We start from the raw sequence: 21,201 nt of genomic DNA, 5'->3' as shown, positions 1-21,201 counted from the left end.
TGAGCTGAAATTAAGACAGAAAGAACATGACCTTAATAACCGAGTACAAACAAAACATTTTAAGAAAACTACCAAAAACCCGGCCCACTAAACCGTCCCAAACCTGTAAACTCGCTTGTCTGTGGGTCAAAAATTTAACATGAATCCGACCCATCATTATTCGAAAAAGACTTCCACTGCCATTTTCTCTCATTTGCGTTCTGATAGACATTCGACAAAAAATGTTGGAGGCGAAAAGCTTAAGAAAAGCAACAATACCGTCGACTTTACTCCCGTACCCTTCCCCCGCTAGCATTCAGCCCACTCGTCTCGCTATCCACGTACGTCCGTTGTAAACTTGAGATTATTTGTGTGAATTTTATCGACTTTATTTAAAAACTGCAACAAAAAGAGTACAGTCTTTCGAAATCAATCAAATTCAAAATTAATCTTATTTTCTCAATTTTACAGGTTAATCACGAAGATGATATCGATTTTTCTTCTTGTTCGGCTTACTTTGCGTCCGGCCGACATATGTATCGACTCGAGGTTTTACTTCTGTTATATTTATACTCCTTCTGTCCCGATCATTTGTTTTACAAAGTAATTACACGACTGTGTTATGTATGCAATAGATGAATAGACTGTATTAGCAAAAAATATACAGTAGTTAAATGAGGTGCATAACGTTGAACTAGTTTGTTGTATGCATATAACGGTCTTATTTAAGTTATCGTGACCTATTAATTGTTGCATTCAGAAATGGTGGCGAATTCAGGATTTTTAATTGAATTTTTAGGGCATAAATTAATAATGCAATAGAGTAATTTGTGGAAAAAAAAAAAGATGTGTGTTTTCATCATGTTGGCAGTTACGGTTCTGGAATCTTTGTCTAATTTGTTAGACCTGTATGAAAATATTCGATTTTACTTGGTTAATATTCGTGCAAATGATGGATTTCTTGAAGCGGTTATTGTTTGGTATCATAGTTGTAGATTATGGAATGGTTCTGACATTGATTCGGAGAGGTGGTGTTAATTTGGACATGCTGATAACTGATGAAGTGCTGTTAATTTTGAAATCTATGTTTTAAGGTGTCGAGCACTTACAGCTGTTCTTTTTTGGCTTGGACATCATGGTTCGTTGGAATGGAAGTTGGTGATAGTTTTTGGAGTGTCCTAGAGTGTTACTGACGGATTTGAATTTGTTGTTTACTATGATAAATTAGATTCCAGTGGGGGATTCATTGCTTAATCAAGGAAAAGAGGGCCTTTTGATTCCGGATATTGTTGAGGTACATGCTGTACACTCTCTTAAGCTATTTGTTTTGTGCAAAATGCTGAAAAGATTGAATAAAGTCGGAGTTTTTTTAGTGCAAGTTAGCTCTTCAATTTGGCACATTACCAGTTTGAGTATTCCTTTTCCGTTGCTGTGAAGGTTGTCGGTCCTTCAATGATTGATCAATGCCGTCATCAATATGAAATACAAAGTGTAGCGTTGGCAAAGACAGGGAGTAAGTTATTTGCAAGGCATTGAGTGCATTATCTTACTTTGTTTCACTATTTATGTTATTTGCTAATTAGACATAGTCATTCTAAATCAAATCAGAGTACTTGCCTGATCCATTTCGACTGTTAATAGACTCTAACTTAGCTTTTGCTTGCTAGTAGTTTGTATGCCTGCAGGACCCAGTGTCCTGAGATCCATGTTTACAAATGCAGTGTTTTGCTACTGACTTCTCTAATCATAACCTGTTATCCAACACACTGATTTTGTATAGGGCATATAAACCCTCATTCCTTATCAGTATATCAGTCTGTCTTACCTGTATCTCTCTTCTTTTTGACTTGTTTGGTAGTCGGTTCGTGATGTACTCATGGGCCTTAGCACATGCTTTTAACCTGCGTTAATGCTCTTTATGTCTCCTGCTAATATGTGAAAGTAGTGTTTCCTTTTTGGTATTAGATAGTCCTTTCATGTGATGATGAAATTTCTTATGGCTATCCGATAAAACGGTGATGTAGCTATTCTTCATTCAATCATTGGTGGCGTATGTAAGTGAAACTAGAACTAGGGTATCAAGCTCTAGGCACTTACAGTACCCGAGTCGAGATCTCTAAGCAGATAAAGGATTGTAATATGTAACTTTTTTGCTAAGAAAATCACATGCCTGTTCATGAGTACTACAGCACATGGAATATAGACTCCTATCTGCTGGAAATCCGCTTGCTTTTTTGGCATTGTAACCTTTTTCTCTAAGGTCATTAAAAGGTGACTAGTTGATGATGAATATAAAAAGCTGATGGTTTTGTCAATACACATTCATATAGTGTAATCCTTAGCGGAGTTGAAGTTTTTGTATGATAAATATTCATAATTGCTTTGCTTTGAACGAGCTTAACTTAAATTCTATTATTTTGCTATCTGCAGGCGCCGAAACTTGTATTCTGGGAAGTGTTGACTCTCATGGTCACCTAATTGTATCGTTAGTTAACACTGATGCTAGAGGTAGAACTTGATTTTTCTGCTGTCCTCCCCCGTGATCTTATTGTATGTTCGCTTCTAGAGATAAGCCTTTGACTATCAATTTCAAAGAAGCACAAATATTGTGCAAAAAATTGTTGGGAGTAAAAGTTTCACAGTTGCATTTCGTATAATGTTAAAAAATGTATAGGTTAATAAATTTTACTTGTATAATTTTGGAGATATGTCAAATGAAGTTGTCTTGATTTACAAATCTTATCATAAGAAACAGAGCTAGTATTAAACTCGGGTTGTTAAATTTGCATTAGAGTTTGTTGTACATTTCTGGTCCCAACCAAACATAATTTCCAACTGTCTTTCGGTATAAGCGTTTTTGGTGAGCATAATGTGAATTTAGAAACTAATTTTTCGTCATAGTACACTAAGGATTTTATAGAGGTGAACGAATAGCTGTAAAAGTTCTTTTGTTTCTGGGTCGAGATGATAGATTAAATTTATTGTTCTGGGATCTGTATGACACTGATAGAACCTCTAGATTCAAATAAAAATTTGAACTGGAAGCTATATGATCCTTTCTTTAATTCAAATGGACTTACTTTATGATTTACTGCATCGTGGTAGATACTCAGAAGCCGACATTTGTTGCATCACCTCAAGATCGTGGAGTCGGAGAAGGAAGCTGGGCAGGTCTCAGCTTCAGCCCTACTCAATTGTCTACGGTAATTTACATACTTGATTATGGTTCTTGGTCCATTATAGTATTTCTTTTCTCAAGTCTCTGAAAATTTTGCCTTTTCAAGGAGGTTTTACTACGGAGTAATTTTTTGAGATTTTACGGAGAAACGCAAATAGATTGGATGGTCGAATGTATTGTATATATTGGCCGTTATACGACATATCGGCAGTTATTTAAAGAATTTCAACTTTTCACGCCGATTTATTTCTGATATATAAACGGTTACCAAAATGGCTGATATTTGACCTATGTGGCCGATACTGTAATTGACCGATACAAGGCCATTAAAGCCAATAACTGGATATGGGCTTATATGATTGGGTATAAAAAAAGCCGCGATGAATCGTGACATTGGACGTGCTACCATGTCATAATACACGACCGCGATCCTGCTCGATTCTGCAATTTAAGACCATGCCACCGACTGAATCATCATCAACTCGGTGCTACTCATGCCTTATAAAACTTAGGCTAGCAGTGAGCCCATTTTCTGCTTAACAAAGGTCTAAATTTGGGGGTGAGCTTATATGTACAATAAAAAGGGAAGTGTGGTTGAGTTGCTGATAGGGTACTGAAAAATTCTTTTCTGAGTTGTTAATTCTAGTTAAATAATGGGAATATAATATTTAGTGTAATTGTATCTCTTTCAGGTAGCTGTAGCACGCAGTTTCCCCAAATGTATTGATCTTTATGACCAAGAAAATCATATAAGAAACCTTCGAACGTGAGTACTCAAGCCAATTGTTTTTCTTCAACTGTACTGTGACTTCTGTTTTCCTTTGTTTTTATTCATCTCTTTGGAGTGTATTTCAACATTAGTGAGTTTGTCTGAAATCATTACCATCTCGCATGTGCACAATGAGAGGATCACAGAGAGCTAGCTTTGTTGATTTGAATTTCAATTTTGTTAGATTGGTCATGTACTAGATTAGTCACTCTCATGTTCATGTTTTTAAAATCTCCCTAGTACTCCCGCACCTCTTCAACTATCTTCTCACCTTACTTTCTGGGATGTCCCTGTGATGCTGTGTATGTGTGCGCGCGCGTGGAGTGGGGGGTTATTGGTGATAAGTGAAGGGGATGAGTTAGGCAGATGTTAGTAGGCCAGTAGTGTGTACTCTGATGGCAACTCTCTTTCTCTCTCCCTCTCCAACTTGCTAATTTCTTGTTGCCTGTTTATCAATTTTTATTCTCTTTTAATATTTGCGAATAAAACAAAAGGGAAAACAAAGAGGGACTGAGGGAGCACACATCATGTATAATTCACTTAATTAGGCTCATTGTACTCTTGAAGCAAAATTATTAGAATTGTTATTCTCCACTTGATATGGATAATTAATACTGCTAGAGTTCCTGTGACGGTTCTCTTTTGAAGTTCACGACTACATCTCACATATTTTAATTGGTAAACTAAGGCCTTGTTCTTTTGGACTTCAAGTTGCTAAAATGAACTGAACTGAACTTATAGGAGCTCAACTGAACTGAATTTATAGGAGCTGAACTGAACTTATAGGAGCTGAACTGAACTGAACTTATAAGAGCTGAACTGAACTGAACTGAACTGAACTTATAGAAGCTGACTGAACTGAACTTATAGGAGCTGAACTAAACTTTGAACTTATAGGATGCCAGAAATTTAAAAATGTGGAAGTTTATTAAACATTTCGTAGATCTATGAAATACAATATGCATCCATAAAGAGCTTTCATTTACAGTTTTAGGTGATATGTGATATGTCCTTCTTTGATTACATTCCTTTGATATTGGCAATTGTTACATCAGTTAATATCAAGATTCATTTATTTTGACTTATTTGTTTCCAGACTCTGGTATCCTTCATCATTAACCTTCGTGCAGAGTCCTTTTTATCAGACTGAAAATTCTGTTTTAGCAGTAACTGAAGGGTGTCAGGTATTTTTTGCAGCTGTCTGAGAAGTTAGTATCGTGATTTGATTTATACATTATATGTATTTTAACACATCTACAGCTGACTTTGTGGGATCTGAGGATGAAAGAGAATGGTGGTTGCATACACAGAATTTGCGGTTCACCTGGAGATATTCTTTATGATTCATCTACTTCAACCACTGGTAATATTGCTGTTGCTGGAGCTGACCGAACGGTGACCGTCTTTGATCCACGGAGGTCAGTAACCAAAATTTTGGTATTACATTCATATATTAAGTTCGTTTATGCCTTTTTTTTAAGGTACTGCAACTTCAAACCTAGAATTGCGTCCACAATTTCTGTCCTGTGCATGAAGCTCAAAAATAAAGCTACTCTTTCAAACATTAATCAGACAGTTATATGAAGCTAAAGCCGGAAAAGTTTGTCTATTATTTGAAGAGCCAATGACTTCTAAATATGTTTTTATCGGATACGTCAGATGGCGCCGAAGGCTGGGAGGTGTTTCTGTTACAAAGCTTAATTTAAAAATGTGAAAACAAAAGTATTAAATAGGTAAACCTGAATGTATCACGTCCAAAGCTTTTGCAGGGAAAAAGAATCATATTGTATAGTTTTCTTAGCAATCAGATGTTGAATCGGAGACAAGTCTTTCTCAAAGGCTGACAAGAATTTTGATAGTAATGCATATTTACTATCTTTCATCTGCATTACCCTCCTAATGCCTCCACAGAGGCTCCCAATGAAGCTCTGTAAGGAGGGGGTTAGGCCGCCTTTCTCGTCCAATATCAGCTCTTAAACCAAAACTGGACGGAAATCCATTACTTAAGAAGCCCGCTTATTTGATCCTTGATATGTCAAGACCAAAGAACCATAATTCGTTCCCTGTGGAATCAGTAAGCACAAGCAGAAACATTGTTCAGAGCGTGCTTATTTCCATATAACATTGTTCCCTGTGGAAGCAGTAAGCACAAGCGGAAACCAATATATTAGCTATGAAATAAGGGAAGAATCGTAAAAGGTTCAATCTATTTATAGACTTCCCTTGTGGCCCATTGAGCAAAATTATGCTAAGTTTTGAAGTCTGATCTTTATTAGATTGTTAGAAGAGTAGTCAGTAGTAAATGAAAGACAGACTGTCACCTGTAAGAACCTGTACGGAATCATAACTTTTTATTAGCGTTATGCAGGTGGTCTGTATTATCAAGATGGACTCATTGTTCAAAGTATGAGGTCAGTCTTCACAGTGTCGGAAAAGCTTTTTTCACCTTGCTTTCTTGTAGTCGCGTATGAATGTATGATAATCGATTGAGTTATTTTTTTCTTTTACAACGTGTTTTTACTGGACTAGCAATCTCTTTTAATTCTTTCTTTGGAGTTTGGGGATTCTGTATAAAAGTATTTTTAATAGAACAGAAGCGCCTTGTGTAGTTTAGTACAGTATGATAGTAGAAATAGCCTTGAGTCATGAGACAGGAAGAGAGTGTTGGACAAACTTTATATTTATTTATAGCAGGCGAGTATTTTGGCGATATTTTTAATCATTTATTCAAATTTTGTGTGCAGATCACAGGCCTGGCGTTCTCGGCACTTGACCCTGATTACATCTATGTCCAAGGAATGGACTATGAGGTGACTAGATGTGTAGCTTTCATTGTTTTTTTTGGTGTTGACCAGGAGTATCCCCTACCGACAGTTGGGGCAATCTCCTTCGGGGTACTGAAGGCAATTTAATGGGTTGACCCCTCCCAAGTTTGGCTTTTTCATTCGCAAGAGTCAGGAATCGAACCCCTGACCACTTGTTTAAGAGATGAGAGCCCTTAACCACTCACACCAGCCAACTTTGGTTGTGTTGCTTTCATTGTTGAAGCTTCGTTTCTCACCCTTTTTTTTTTTTTTTTTTCTTTTTATGTTATTTTGTTTCAAAGAGGTTATGCAATGTTGAAGTTCATGTTTGCCGTCTCATAGAGCTTATGCCACCTCAGCATTTGCCGTCTCAAATAATTAATTACTCCCTCCATTTGCCTAAGTAGTTTACATTTGCTTTTAGCGGCTGAATTTTAGGAGGGCTGAGATAAGTGGGATCCAAAGTGGGGGTGGTGGTGTTGGAGATTGTAGTTGGAGGGTGGTGGCATGGTAGGGTGTTTGGAGGGGTTTTGCTTGTGAGGGTGATGAGTTAGGAGGGGTAATGGATCTATGGGTATAATGGTAACTTCAACTGTTCAACCACTAAATGTTACCCAAAAAGGAAAGTATGAACATTTAGATGGAATTCCTCAAAAAGGAAAACGTAAACAACCAAGTGGAATAGAGGGAGTGCCATTGTAACTTTGGTGCCTGAGGTTAGGTGTAAGCATGCATACTAAAAATCTGAAAGTGCTTTCCTTTAGCTTATGTCTTTGTACACCTGTTCTGATTTTTATGATTTTAAAATCCGGACTTCGATTTTAAAACCTACTGGTATAAGTTTATCTGGCTTTTGTATTATGTTTCACTCCCCTTTTGTTTTTCACTTTTTCTTTTCTATTTTTTTTTTCGCATTGAGCTGTGCGTTCACCCATGGACGGTTCCAAAGGATGATTCATGTCAGCCGACCCCAAATCATTTTGGGATTAAGGCTCTGATGATGTTGTTGTTGTTCTGGTTCTGTATCTCTTTTTCTTGCGTTACTTTTCTTCCCTGCGTCTGTTTCATCGATTTTCTAATTTATTTCTTTCAATCTTCATAGTCGACAATATACTTGCATTTTTTTTTTTTTTTTTTTTTACAGCAAAAGGAGAATAACTTACAATGTTACAAAGTAAGCTACTCGACTAGGTAGCACCAGAAAATCGACAACTAAATCTAGCACTACAATATACTTCCATTGCTACAGCAGTTGTTGTTAATGAAATAACCCTTGTGCAGGTCTTTTGTGGAGATTGGTGCAAAGGTTCAAAGATCATTTCATTTAGAGGGGACTCAAGCTGGCTTGGATTTGATAAGGTATTATATACTCCGTAATATATATCCTCATGTTCTGCATATAGGGAGCCTCAACGTACTGCATCAGGCATCTAATAAATATTAGTTCCAAGAGTAACATAATAGAGCAATTTGACGTCTTCAGTTTTGCAAATAGTACTCCCTAATAGTCTCCGTGTCAAGAATTTTCATATTTGATGTCCCTTCTCCCATTATTCCCATCACTCCATTGTTGGAGTATCTGGTTATCCCTTTATTGATATCGCTCATTGTCAATTTAAAGATGCCGCTCATAGTATATACATTGATCTTAAAAACTTCACTAAGAAATTAAAGATGTGAGGAGCAACTTTCACGTATTGTTGATAACCGAGTTGTTTCCTGCAATGAGGTTGCTTGGCCACCAGAGAACTATTGTTCACTATTGCTCCTATTGTTCTTATGTGTGCATGTGTGTGTGTGCGCGCGCGCGCGTGTGCAGTAGAAATCTACAGTTTTTGTAATATAACAGCTTTAAAATCTTCAGCAGAGGCTGCAACAAAAAATTTCAGGTCTGTCAGTTGCTGCGGACCCTCGCCTAGTGGGGACGCCGTCGTGCACCGGGGTGCCCTTTTTGACTAGCGGGGACGCCATCGTGCATCGGGCTGCCCTTTTTTTTTGTCAGTTGCTGCGGGTCAACCAAACATGTCAAATGTGACATGATAACAAACCATTTTTTAATGAATCACTAATTTCTTTCTTAACGTGCAGTGTCCCGAGAGAGATGTGGTGGGGGGATGGTGTGATTCAGGAAGCATCTTTGTGGCTCATATTGATGCTAAGAGAGATTCTGAAGACATGATCGAGGCTCTACCCAATGGGAATGTGTAAATAGGGCTTTCTATCCCACCTTTGATGGCATAGTACAGAGAGAGGGCCAACTATTGCGCGCCCCTATTGAAACGTGATCAATATGCCTAACCGCATTTTAAGGGGATTTTGCCGCATTTAGGGAGATAAGGGCGCGACAGTTGATACCACCATCGACTCTGAGATTTAGTACTGTGGCCTGTGGGCATATGAGCACCTCAAGAGTTAGAGTGTTAGACATAAAGAGTGCCTTCTCAACGGCCGTTCACTCATTAATGTTGGTTAGTTACCTTATTACTCATTAACGCATCTAATAAGGTGTGAGAACAGTGGCGATAAAGTACAGCTCAAAGATCACGTTTATTTGCAGCTCTCAAGGCTGGATAATACGGAGTATGACTTTTGGTTCGATTAGGCATGTAGGTTATCGTTTGTATATGTTGCAGTTTCCAAATTTTGATACAGACATGATCCAACGATTATATGTCTGAAACTTATTGGTCGCCATTACTGATAGAGAGCATTTTCGAACTTCTTGGTTTATGATCTAATGTCCTTGCATGGTATCTAAGCCATGTTTTCTTGGGCAGCAGGATGGTTTTAAGATTTTGGCTATTCGTAATTGCTTACCCGCTGCAAGTCTGCAACGACCATATCTTCTGGTATAGAACATCGTCTGGTTTATACAATACAAAAAGCGGGTATAAAGACGCGCGTATATATTCCTTTTATAAACTGGGACTGCCGAGATCAATTATTATCTTTATTAGGAAAACATTGTGGAATTTGCCGCGGCCTCTATCTTGGAAAATTTAACTGATACCATTCCTATTGGAAATGCTTTTCGAAGTAGAAAAAAAAAAAAAAATTGAGTCTGTTTTGTCACCTTTGCAGGGACGAGCTGAGCAGTGAACTTTAGAGCAATTATTTAGGGATTGTGAGGTTTCGAGTAGGGTTTGGGCCGGTTGTCAATTGGGAAAAGTTTTGAGTTTCTTAATTGAAAATTTACGATATTTTGAGTATAAATTTAGAAGACTATAGTGAACAGTAGATATATAATGACACTCTGATCACTGAATACAAGTATACAACTTACTAATTTTTACTCTTAAGCCTACTCAAAATTGTTGTTGATTGTCACTTGTACTTGAAATTTATGAAAAATACAATGAAAACTATCCCTATTTTATAGGAATACAAAAGAAGCCTAACAGTTTATAGACTATACATCTGAGGTAGTACCTCTTATTATTTATTTTCTGAATTTTATTTTAAAGTTTTTGAATTTTACTCTATTATAAAGTTTTTGAGCACATATACTAAAACATTACAATAAAAAAAATATAATATTGCTCAAAAACTATATTTATTAATGGTAATATGCTCAGAAAAAATATGTATATGCTCAAAAACTAAAGGTCTGAAGTACTACCTCAGATGCGTAATCCTTTTTCTCGAAGCCTAATGATACACGCTTTGAAAATGTGTTGCCATATTTTTTGCCGGAACATTTTTATCCATTTGTTTGCTGTAGTGCCTTGTACTGGAATTTTCCCTTGTGACTTTTTAGTTTTTACTAGTGCTTTTGTTATGAATGAAATAGTAGACTTTTGCTTTGCTTTTCTTGTGCTATTTGCTGTATAATTTTGTCCTTAAAAAAAAAAAAAAAGATAGTTGAATGTTTCCAATGATGATTCTCTCCATTTTCGTGTCATTAAGGCTCAAGATCTTATTTTCAGGAGAAAGTGTAGATGTTTTAAGAGTTGATAAACTTGATATGATGGTTAGAATTGGAGAATGATAATATAATTTCTCTATTTTCTAGCCAAATAAATTTCATTTATTAAAAAAAATAAATTTCATGGGTTCAAGCCTCACTAACAACCTTTTCTTCACCAAAAAAAAATAAATTTCATTTATTAACTGGTAATGAAGAAAATAAATAAAGTGAAAGAAATCGAGAGAATTTGAATTTGAATTCGAATGTTTTGAGTTCTTGTCAAATGTTTTCCTTTGGAGGACCTACCCTACTGGTTAACCATTTAGTGATTTACCATATTATGTCAAGAAATTGTGAATCAAGCATGTAATTAACCAAATCATATTGAACTTAGATGATAAAAAATGTCTTAATTTGAGGAAGCATGAAAAAGTTGGAGAAAAAGGAACATACATCGGATGTACTACCTTCAATTTTTTTGTTTTTGAGCATATATATATTTTTTTTGAGCTTATTACACCACACTTTATTTGTTTTTGAGTATATGTATATTTTTTTGAGCTTATCGAAGTTTATAACTTAGATTTTAATTTTTTTTTCCGTCAAAACTCAAATCTAACTAAACTTTTATGTATTGTTTTTGAGTTTTATTGTAATTTTTTAGAACTTAATGTTTATGTGAATAAACTCAGAAACTTTATAGTAAAACTCATAATTTTTAAAATAAAACTCAAAAACTTTATTATAATGTTCAGAAACTATAAAATTGGTGGTAGTACATCAGATGTATAATCCACTTACTGAAAAAGTTGTTCACCAATTATCAAGCTAAGCTCACAAACCAAGCAAGTGATCTGAAGAGGAAATTGAGAAAGTAAGTTTGGAGTACACTTGTTATACAAGCATAATAAAAAGCCTTGGGTTTAGCCTTTTTAATTTACGGATATTTCCCATGGTACCCTCGAACTTTGGCAGATTATACATGGTACCCCTCATTTTAAGTTTCTACATGTGGTACCCCTGTATTTACATTTTTCTTTCCCAATATACCCTTGCCAGACTTCTGTTATCACGCCGTTACTATTATTCACTTGTGACTCCTTTTTTTGTTATTTAAATCCTTATTTTATCTAACAAACACAGCTCAAGCCTAATCTCACTCATTCTCTCTACCACCATCACCAACACTACCACCACACCATCACCACCAAACTCCGACAACGACCACTCCCCCACCCTTATTTCCGCCCTAGTTCAGTCCCATTCTCGCCCTATACCTCTCCTAAATCAACCCTATACATAGCCACCAAACACCATAAATCTGCCCTGAATAACCGATTAACTTCAAAGCCCAAAAAAGGGCCTTCACACAAACACATTCCAGCGGCAAAACCACCGTGTTTCAAACCCACATTGGCCCCCTTCAACGCGCCTCATACAACCCTTCAAGCCACCGGCACAACCGCCTCCCTTTCTGCTCTCATACATCCACCAGATCGGCCTCACCATCTTCCCACAACCAGCTTTAAACACCCCTCACCACACGCCCAAAACAACCCCACATTTTCACCCTTTTTCGGGCTTTGAAGTTGAATTGGCGGGTTTAGGGTAGATTTAGGTTGTTTGATTGGCGGTTGTGTATGGGGCTGATTAGGGTGAGGTATATGGCTGGAATGGGTTTGAACTAGAGCGGGAATAAGGATGGGAGAGTGGTGGTTGTCAGAGTTTGGTGGCGGTGGTGGTGTGGTGGTAGTGGTAGAGGGGATGAGTGAGATTTAGGCATTTAGGCTTGAAGTGTGTTTTGTTAGATTTAATAAGGATTTAGATAACAAAAAAAGGAGTCATTAGTCAATAATAGTAACGGTGTTATGACGGAAATCTGTCAAGGGTATTTTGGGAAAGAAAAACGTAAATACAGGGGTATCACATGTAGAAACTTAAAAAGAGGGGTACCATGTGTAATCTGCCAAAGTTCGAGGGTACCATTGGAAATATCCGTTTAATTTAGGTATGAAAAAACAATGGTTATGTGCCATGTTTGACTAGTGGACTACGGTTGTGTTATCATCTACTCTGTCATATAATTGTGTGCTTATATACATGGCCTTTTAGCCTAATACAGTAGGTTAGAGGTTTCACGAATCACAATAATTTATTATGAGCATTTCATATGAAATGGCATGGGTAACCTCTTGAAAATGTTTTGTATTGCAATTATTTGTGCGAGTAGATATTAACTAGTTTAGTTAGTAATTATGAACGGTGGTACTTATAACCTGTATTGAAATTCTGCTGACATCAAAAATACTCTTATAACTCCCTTTATACAAAATAATTGTATTCTATTTTAGATTTCAATTACTTCAGGTTAGAGTCGATGAATTCTAAGTTTTAACATTGTACATAAAAATAGGGTGCAAACTCATTGTGGATCCAGTGATCAAGATTTTTAGTAAAAACTCATATTTGACCTGTTTTATTATTACTATAGATACCTTCGTTTTAAGGAAGACACTATATAGAAAGATACAAGTAATTGAATTTTGGTGTTAAATGAGAGGAAATAATAATGCCACTACACTTTTTGTTAATGACACAAGTGACAAACCCACAACAATACAAAGCTAAGCCTAGGGGCATATAATTCACCGTATCACAAACATAAATGACATTAGTCATAATTTCGGAGTGATATTATTCCTTTCTTAAAAGAGCTACATACCCACAGAGTATAAGATGACAAAGGGAAGGGTTTTGAAACTACAATTTAAAGTCTACCTATTTTCTTTTTACTCACTAACTTAAGATCAATTAATGTCTTGTATTTTCATCTTATAAGATTAAAACATGGGCAAATAACACTTCATTTGGATTGTAGTGATATAGTTCTTGCTTGTCTTTCCTGTACCGCGTTTTCCTATCTATATTATTCGATTCGTTTTAAGTTCAAACGTATATGTTCATATTAAATAGAATTAATGATTCGTATGATTATATTAAGACTAATGGTTTTGGTAAAATGGGGTTGTATTGCAACCACACAAATTTTTCTTTAAGAAGAAATAACAGTTTTGAACTTAAAATAGGTCATATATGAATTATGATACATAAGACAAAAGTAAAATGTCTAGAGATTAATAAAAAAAAAAACTGATCCTATTTATGCAAGTGAAATGTTATTTAACTCGTTTTAATGTTTTAATCTTAAGAATAAAAGTAAATATTTTCGTTTTAAAATAAACTAATTTATAACGAATATATTCATTTTAAGATAGACTAATTCATGCAAATATTGCATAGATAAGCTACATGAACAGCCTTTTTATAACCATAATTTTTTTTTTTTATTATTTAAACCATATAGTACGACCTAAACCTAAAATTTGTGCATCTGGTGCTTCTTTTGATGCCTAATCTCTCACTCCTACCTTCCCTTTTTTACTCTACTACTAATAATAATATAAAAGTCTTATTTCATTAAAGTTTTTTATTTTTATATTCAGCAGGAAGTTTTTTTTGCTCTTCTGCCATAAGGTGGTGGCTGTGGTTACTGCAGAAGTCTAGTGATTCAGTTTTTCTTCTCTCTCTTTTTTTTTGTTTGCTTTATTTCATTATCCCTACATCAACATTAATACTTAAGACACAAGTACACAACTCATGGAATAAGACCGTCTTATACGATGGCGGAGTCAGAATTGGCATATAATAGAGACAAAAAATTTCAACAGGATAAATAGATAATCTCATAACATAAACTCAAAAAAAGTCTGAAAATGTTAATTAAAGATTTTGAAATTTTCAATGTCTAGCGAGGACAATCGGCCAACTGTCCCCGACTTCTTGCTATTCTGCTAACCCTCTAAAAGGCCTTGTTCTTTTTTACTTAAAGTCACTTAATATAAGTTCACTTTAGATCCTATAAGTTGATTGATTCGATCGATCTTTATAAGTTGAGTTCGAATCGTATAAGTTCGGTTGATTCGATTCGAGATCCTATAAGTTGATTCGATCCTATACCTCACTTAATTTAAGTTCACTTCGATCCTATAAGTTCGATTCGATTCGAATCCTATAAGTTGATTCGATTCCTATAAGTTCGATTCGAGATCCTATAAGTTCAATTCGATTCGATTCGATCCTATAAGTTGATTCGATTCGGATCGATAAGTTTCAAATCCAAAAGAATGGCCTAAATCCTAGTTTTATACTCTCTTTGTTCCCGTTCAATAGTGTACGTTGCTTTATACACAATTATCAAGGTAAGGAGAGAATAATAAGTTGACAATTATTAATAAATAAAAAACAACTTGAAATGAGGGAGAAATATAAAGATCCCACCTACATGGGTCATGGGGTTGGTTTGGTTACTAGAAAAAAAAAGTGTAAAATATTAACTAAAACACCAAAAAAAAAAAAAATGTAAACTATTAATTGGGACAGATGGAATATTTCAACTTGCTAGATCGTCCTTTTATATACAAATAAATATTCAAACAATAAAAAAACCGGCTCACACTCACTCTACAAAACAGTAATTTATTATTCTTAAAAAAATAGTCAAGTATGAAGTACCCAACCAATAAAAGACCAGTTCATAGACTATACATCTGAGGTAGTACCTCTTATTGTTTATTTTCTGAGTTTTATTTTAAAGTTTTTGAGTTCTGCTTTAGTATAAAGTTTTTGAGCACATTTACTAAAACATTACACTAAAAAAATATAATATTCTTTCAAAAACTATATTTATAAATGGTAATATCTTTCGAAAAAATATGTATATCTTTCAAAAACTACAAGATTTGGCGACTACCCGTATCTAATCATTTTTCTCATAAAAGACCGTCTCCACTATAAGACCATCTTACAAGATAATTATCCACATTCAAAATATCAAAAAAATTACTCGTACTCAGTTGTTATTATTACCACAGTGTTTCAGCTGCAACAACACTGATATCTCTTTCTCTCTCTAAAACTCCTCTTTTACAGAAAAAGCCACAGTACTCTCTGATACATCCTCATCAATGCAACAAAGGACATAAACCAACAGCTCACAAATTCAAACCCCAAATTTATTTTCAAAATCCCCAAAAAAAGAAAATCAACATTTTTCACTTTTTCTCAAAAAAAAAAATAAAAAAAAATTACTGTATTATTATTATGTAACTGTGATGGTATGGAGGTGGACGACATTGACTCAACCCAACAACCCGCCACAGCGGTCACAACGGGTACAATAACCGCTGTGACCCGTGGCGGGTTTAGTAGTAGTAGACAGCAATGGCCACATTCATCAAGAATTATTAGGGTTTCAAGGGCATCAGGTGGAAAAGACCGGCATAGTAAGGTTTGGACCGCTAAAGGTCCGAGAGATAGACGGGTTCGGCTTTCGGTTAATACTGCGATACAATTTTATGATCTGCAAGATAGGTTGGGATATGACCAGCCTAGTAAAGCTGTTGAATGGCTGATTAAAGCCGCTTCCGAAGCTATTAATGAATTACCTTGTTTGGATAGTAGTAATTTCCCTACTACTACTATTACTACTACTGATGTAAGCATAGCTGGAGCTGGTAATTTTATTGAGCCGGCAAAACAGCCGGTTCAGGCGGTTCAGGTTGGGTCGATGAGTAAATCGGGTTGTAGTAGTAATAATTCGGATACTAGTAAAGGATCCGGGTTGTCTTTGTCTAGGTCTGAGATCCGGGTTAAAGCTAGGGAAAGAGCTAGAGAGCGGACTACTGCTAAGGAGAAAGAAGAAAGTAGTGAACCGCCGCCGCTGCAACCGCCGCCTCAGTCGTCGTTTACTCAGCTTTTGACGGCGGGTATTGATAAAGCAAGTTCGACTGCTGGTCCGACAACCACAGGTTATCATAATAGTAATAGTAATAATAATAATAATATTCCGATGGTGGCGGATTATTTTGGGTCAGGATTCATGGGTTTGGGTGCGAATCGATTTGGGAATGCGCCATTACCACATGTAATGTCGCTTTTGCCCTTTAGCGGTTGTCATGAGATCCAACAGCAGCATCAACACCACCAACAGGACCACCAGCACCACCAGCACCACCAGCAACAACAACAACAAACGTCGTCGTTTTTGGATCATAATCAGAATCAGAATCATGCACTTGTTCACCAAGTTCCCAACACTACAGTCACCACCACAACCAGTAGTGATTATAACTTGAACTTTTCGATCTCGTCGACGAGTAATGGTTTTAATAGGGGGACCCTTCAGTCCAATTCTTCTTCTAATTCATCACCACCACCATCTTTCTTGTCTTACTTAAGTGGTTCAAGTGTGCCCTTTTTCTTAGGAGGTGCACCTATTTCTCCTGTTGTTGTAGACAATCAACATCAACAACAACAACACCATCACCATGTTCACCATTACCACCATGACCAAAACCATCATCAGTTCAACCCTGCTGAGTTGCAGCTTTGTTACGGTGACGGAACCGCGGGACGACTTTCTGATCAGAAAGGCAAAGGAAAGAACTAGCCAAAAACATGTAAGTTCTATTTTTCTTTGTTTTTCACATTTACATTATATTTTTCGCAATTTTCGACGCAATTTTAATCTTGGTTATTCAGAAATGTGCATTGCTTTGTTGTTAGTACTGTGAAAAGAAACTAAGAAATGCTTGAAATTACACATTAAATTGTAAGGTGTTACCCAAGGAAAATGTTGTAATGTGTGCTTTATTGCATGGATAATTGTAATTAGAATCGGCTGATTGTCTAGGATTTTACTTTACTTTAATCTTTGCTTAATTGTCACCCAAAAATTAGCACAAATTATAGAACAAAACCGTTTTACAATGCAAGTATGCAATTTTTATATAACAATCGTTTTCACTCATTTATTACCATCAATAAACGAGTGTTTTTATATATAAAAGGACCGTTCCACATTATATAAGATGGTAGTGCACACCAATTAGTCTCATTTAAGGTGGAAGTATTCATTTTATAGCTAAAACAGGTCAAGTATTACACAATTTTGATAGATGGGTGGGACAAAATTTTGTTATTCCTGGATAGTTTTCTTCTGTCTTAATCTATATAAGTGGATAATACGACCCTTTTAACTATACAACGGATATCTCCGTCTTAAACAAGAATTTGTGATCTATCCAAATAATTATTGAAGAATGAGGGAGTGGAGTAACAGGTGTTGATCAACCATAGTTGGTACTGAAAAAACCTTAGCTTTACAAGACAATGCAGAGTTAAAAGTAGAAGAGTATATGATGTTATAGAATTTAGAAACCCAAAAAACAAGTGCTCCCTAACAAAGCTCTTTGTCTAAAAATTAAATTTAGTGAAAGACAGTGTTTCCAACAGTTCTTTAATTAACACCTGTCGTCAACTATTTATTTTGATGCCTTGTTTAATTTGTTGGGAATCAGGCATTTATGTCTTCTTTTAAGAAACAAATATTATTGTTTGGCATTTGTTTTAACTTTAAAGATGTGACAACTAATCTTATGTTCCAAGTTTATTTGTTTATTGGTTTATTAGAAAAGTTACTTTAATGGTATTCTTCTTCATCAACATATAATTGTTTGGATGTTTTAGAGAGACCCTAGTTTATTTCCTGTTTTTCATTTTTGAGAAAACGTATTGGTGGAGCTAGGAGGCTAATAGGGACGATCGTCTCGTTGGAAAATAAAAAGTTTGAAGTATTCAGTTAAAAATGTTGATGTTTTTTTCGAGTTTTTCATATACTCGTTGAAATTTTTCAGTCCATAAGTGCAAATCGGGCTTTCGTACTAGGTGGACACGTTGAAGGTGGGTTATCTGAATGACATAAATCGCAGTGCCTTTCGTTTACCTTAACTATTTTTTAGGGATATAGGGTAGCAAATGCCATCCCTTGTTACTAGCTAGCTTCGTCCCTGCTTCCTCGGAGGGGCAATAGCCAATAAAAGCACTCTTCTTTCTCTTGAGAATAATACTTTCTTTATTGAATTTGGCCTCATTGTGATATTGATGCTTACATTATGCCACTTTTGATTATTATTATCAATATAAGCATTAGATACAACTTCAGAAATAAGACAACATGAAACTAATTGTTGTGATAGTAACCTAAGTGTGTCATTGTGAAATTTTGCATTGTAAGTTGAGACCAATAACTACTAATATAGATATTGGTTAACTAACAAAATGAATGGGTGGAAACAAATTTAGGAGAAGGATAAAATTTTGCTTGGTACAATATTATAGTCACATGTGAGGGGTGTGTTTAAGATGGAAATATTGTTAGGAATTGTAGCTTATAGCGAAACACAATGTCAATTCAGTTAGTCTTATATAAGACGATGTATTTTGACATTTATACAGTCAAGTATTTCAAATTTAATGAGGTGTATAACTTAAAAAAGGAACCTTTATACATGTAATATGGTTTTATATATATAAGTTCTGTCTTGTTGATTAACTATTGGAATTGAAGCAAAAGCAAATTTTTTTGAAAGGCAGGCCTTAATGAATGTATTGCAGGTAGTTATATATGGAGTATAATTAAAAAAGCAATAAATTAAGATGTAAAAGCAACTAGGTTAAATGAAGTTGCAAGGAGTAAATTACACCTCAAGGATGATAGAAGCTTAAACAACAAGCTTTATTCAACATAGGCTTATATTTTTTTTTAAACAAGAAAGCAGACTATATTGATCCCTTAAAGCACACCCTTGTTCAGTGGTGGGCTATATGCCTTCCATGGGAAAGTTTGACATAATTTTAAAAAAATTATTTCCTAGATTGCAAAGTTATGCAAACTTGAAATGGATGAGGCATTTATTAATTCAACTACACTCATAGTATATATTATGTCAAATCCTAGATCAGTAGCTAATAGCTTACCTCCTAAGGTTTCATCGCGGATCAGACTAATGCACACCCCTATGTAGATGTCCATGTATGCGTTACCGTCATTCTGCCATTTTGGTTTGATTTTATGCTGTTGATTCATAATCACCAGCCTTTGTTTATTTACTGAAACATTTGCCTTTACAAGATATGCTACAACATTTATCTTAACATACACTTCAGGCATAGCGCATGTATAGCGCCTTCCAATACCATTTTTTTTTTGGCGTCACACTATTTCCTGACCTAACTTGTATGATAAAAGCTAAAAATAGAAATGACATTGACACAGAGTTATGCATACTGAAATTGTTATTTCGACTTTCATGTGCCTATAAGTTTGGCTTAATTGTGATATCTGTACTTACGAAATAACATATGTGGTGTGTCTTAATTTGTTCTATACTGGTTATGTCGTCAATGCCTGCAATGTTGGACATGACGCTTCTCAGTCTCTCAGATAGAGTATGATGCATAAGGAAAACTACGGCTTTTTAGACGCGTTAAGCTGTCTAAGGATTTACTTGGATTAGGAATCATTGTTATTAAGGTATATTGCTTCAATTTCGTCTTTCGTGAAGATTTCATATGACTCCCTCAGGTAGCTTAGTATTTGCTTCTGTCCATCTGCTGCATTCCTAAATGTTTTTGTTGAAATGTACACTTCATTGCTAAATACACCCAACTTATAATTAAAGTAATAAATCAGTTGAGAAGTCACACTAATAAAAAATCGCAGTTTTAGCTTTCGGATTATGCTTTTGCACCCTGTATTCATTCTCTTCCAGACAATCTCACCCTATTGTTAGCTTAATTATGTGAATAAGCACAAAACCCGATTATATATGTTGTGCGACTAGTTTATCTTGTCTAAGACGGTTTTATGCATAGAACATAGTAGTTACTATAGGTAACATTAATGAGTTCCATAATCAAGGCCTCAAGGGTCGTAGGAGGTTACACGGGTTTTTGTAATCTTACTGTATAAGATGCGAGTATATGTAAGTTTTTACTGATTTTGCTAGTCTCACTCGTATATTCTGATTGTTGTCGAGTTTTACATTATGACCCATTCCTCCAATTTCCTAGCTACGCCACTATGTATAACCTGAATGATGTATCTGTAGCCTGTGTGCAAACAGCAGCCTTATTCAAGTCTCCTTTTTTGTTTCGACATAGTATGTATTTTAGAATGTCTGCAAATTAATGATGAATCTCGGACATTATATTGATGTGCAGGTAAACAATGATGAAGCAGCTGAAGAGTGTGCAAGCCCCTAGTCGCTCGTCCTGCTCAGTACTGTACTTAAGAGTTCACTGCTAATTTTGTATGAATTCGGAATTCTTGTTTTGCCATTCTCAAGTCGATGAATTCAATTGACATCGAACAAGTCATATTTGTTGATTTATGTGAACCAGAGACGCGAGCTTTCAATGTAATAAGTCATTTCCTTTTGTGATTTATTACTGATGATTTGTTGATGTTTATTACCCGGAAATTGTTTGCTCAACGATTTAACAGAATTCTGTTATATATGGATCACTATGTAATCGCGGATAACCGATCAAGTTCAATGTCATTCCAATCCAATCTAAGGTACGGAGTAGACCTGGCAAACGGGTCAACCAGGTCGGATTTGGGTCGGGTCAATTTCAGGTTGTAACAGTCCGGGTCAGGCGG

General features: G+C 35.6%; 3 protein-coding genes across 3 annotated transcripts in view; 2 read left to right on the top strand and 1 right to left on the bottom strand.

The window, feature by feature from the left end:
* The first annotated feature begins 154 nt into the window (after positions 1-154).
* LOC141596303 (uncharacterized) lies at positions 155-9,445 on the top strand. Its single transcript, XM_074416417.1, has 13 exons — positions 155-320; positions 451-528; positions 1,208-1,273; positions 1,417-1,492; positions 2,410-2,487; positions 3,085-3,182; positions 3,850-3,923; positions 5,023-5,110; positions 5,187-5,344; positions 6,295-6,337; positions 6,671-6,736; positions 8,012-8,089; positions 8,819-9,445. Exons 1-13 carry the CDS (start codon positions 222-224, stop codon positions 8,936-8,938), a joined length of 1,122 nt encoding a protein of 373 aa, XP_074272518.1. The 5' UTR covers positions 155-221; the 3' UTR covers positions 8,939-9,445.
* Positions 7,604-21,201, bottom strand: part of LOC141596302 (cullin-4-like) — a 56,569-nt gene continuing 42,971 nt past the window's right edge. The window contains exon 15 of the transcript XR_012522446.1: positions 7,604-7,744. The gene's annotated coding sequence lies outside the window, so the exon portion shown is untranslated. The remainder of the gene's footprint in view (positions 7,745-21,201) is intronic.
* Positions 15,562-20,984, top strand: LOC141596299 (transcription factor PCF6-like). Its single transcript, XM_074416413.1, has 2 exons — positions 15,562-17,155; positions 20,760-20,984. Exon 1 carries the CDS (start codon positions 15,814-15,816, stop codon positions 17,143-17,145), a length of 1,332 nt encoding a protein of 443 aa, XP_074272514.1. The 5' UTR covers positions 15,562-15,813; the 3' UTR covers positions 17,146-17,155; positions 20,760-20,984.

The sequence above is a fragment of the Silene latifolia genome, chromosome 8 (assembly GCF_048544455.1).
Source record: "Silene latifolia isolate original U9 population chromosome 8, ASM4854445v1, whole genome shotgun sequence".
Lineage (NCBI taxonomy): Eukaryota > Viridiplantae > Streptophyta > Magnoliopsida > Caryophyllales > Caryophyllaceae > Silene > Silene latifolia.
Note: the sequence above shows the minus strand (reverse complement) of the source record. Positions and strands in the feature narration are given on the sequence as shown.

Excerpts from the sequence above, each read along its gene's own strand:
- LOC141596303 (XM_074416417.1), top strand. The coding sequence starts at position 222 with ATGTTGGAGGCGAAAAGCTTAAGAAAAGCAACAATACCGTCGACTTTA. Across the intron at positions 2,488-3,084 it reads AGTTAACACTGATGCTAGAG|ATACTCAGAAGCCGACATTT; the intron begins GTAGAACTTGAT and ends GCATCGTGGTAG. Across the intron at positions 6,737-8,011 it reads TCCAAGGAATGGACTATGAG|GTCTTTTGTGGAGATTGGTG; the intron begins GTGACTAGATGT and ends ACCCTTGTGCAG.
- LOC141596299 (XM_074416413.1), top strand. The coding sequence starts at position 15,814 with ATGGAGGTGGACGACATTGACTCAACCCAACAACCCGCCACAGCGGTC.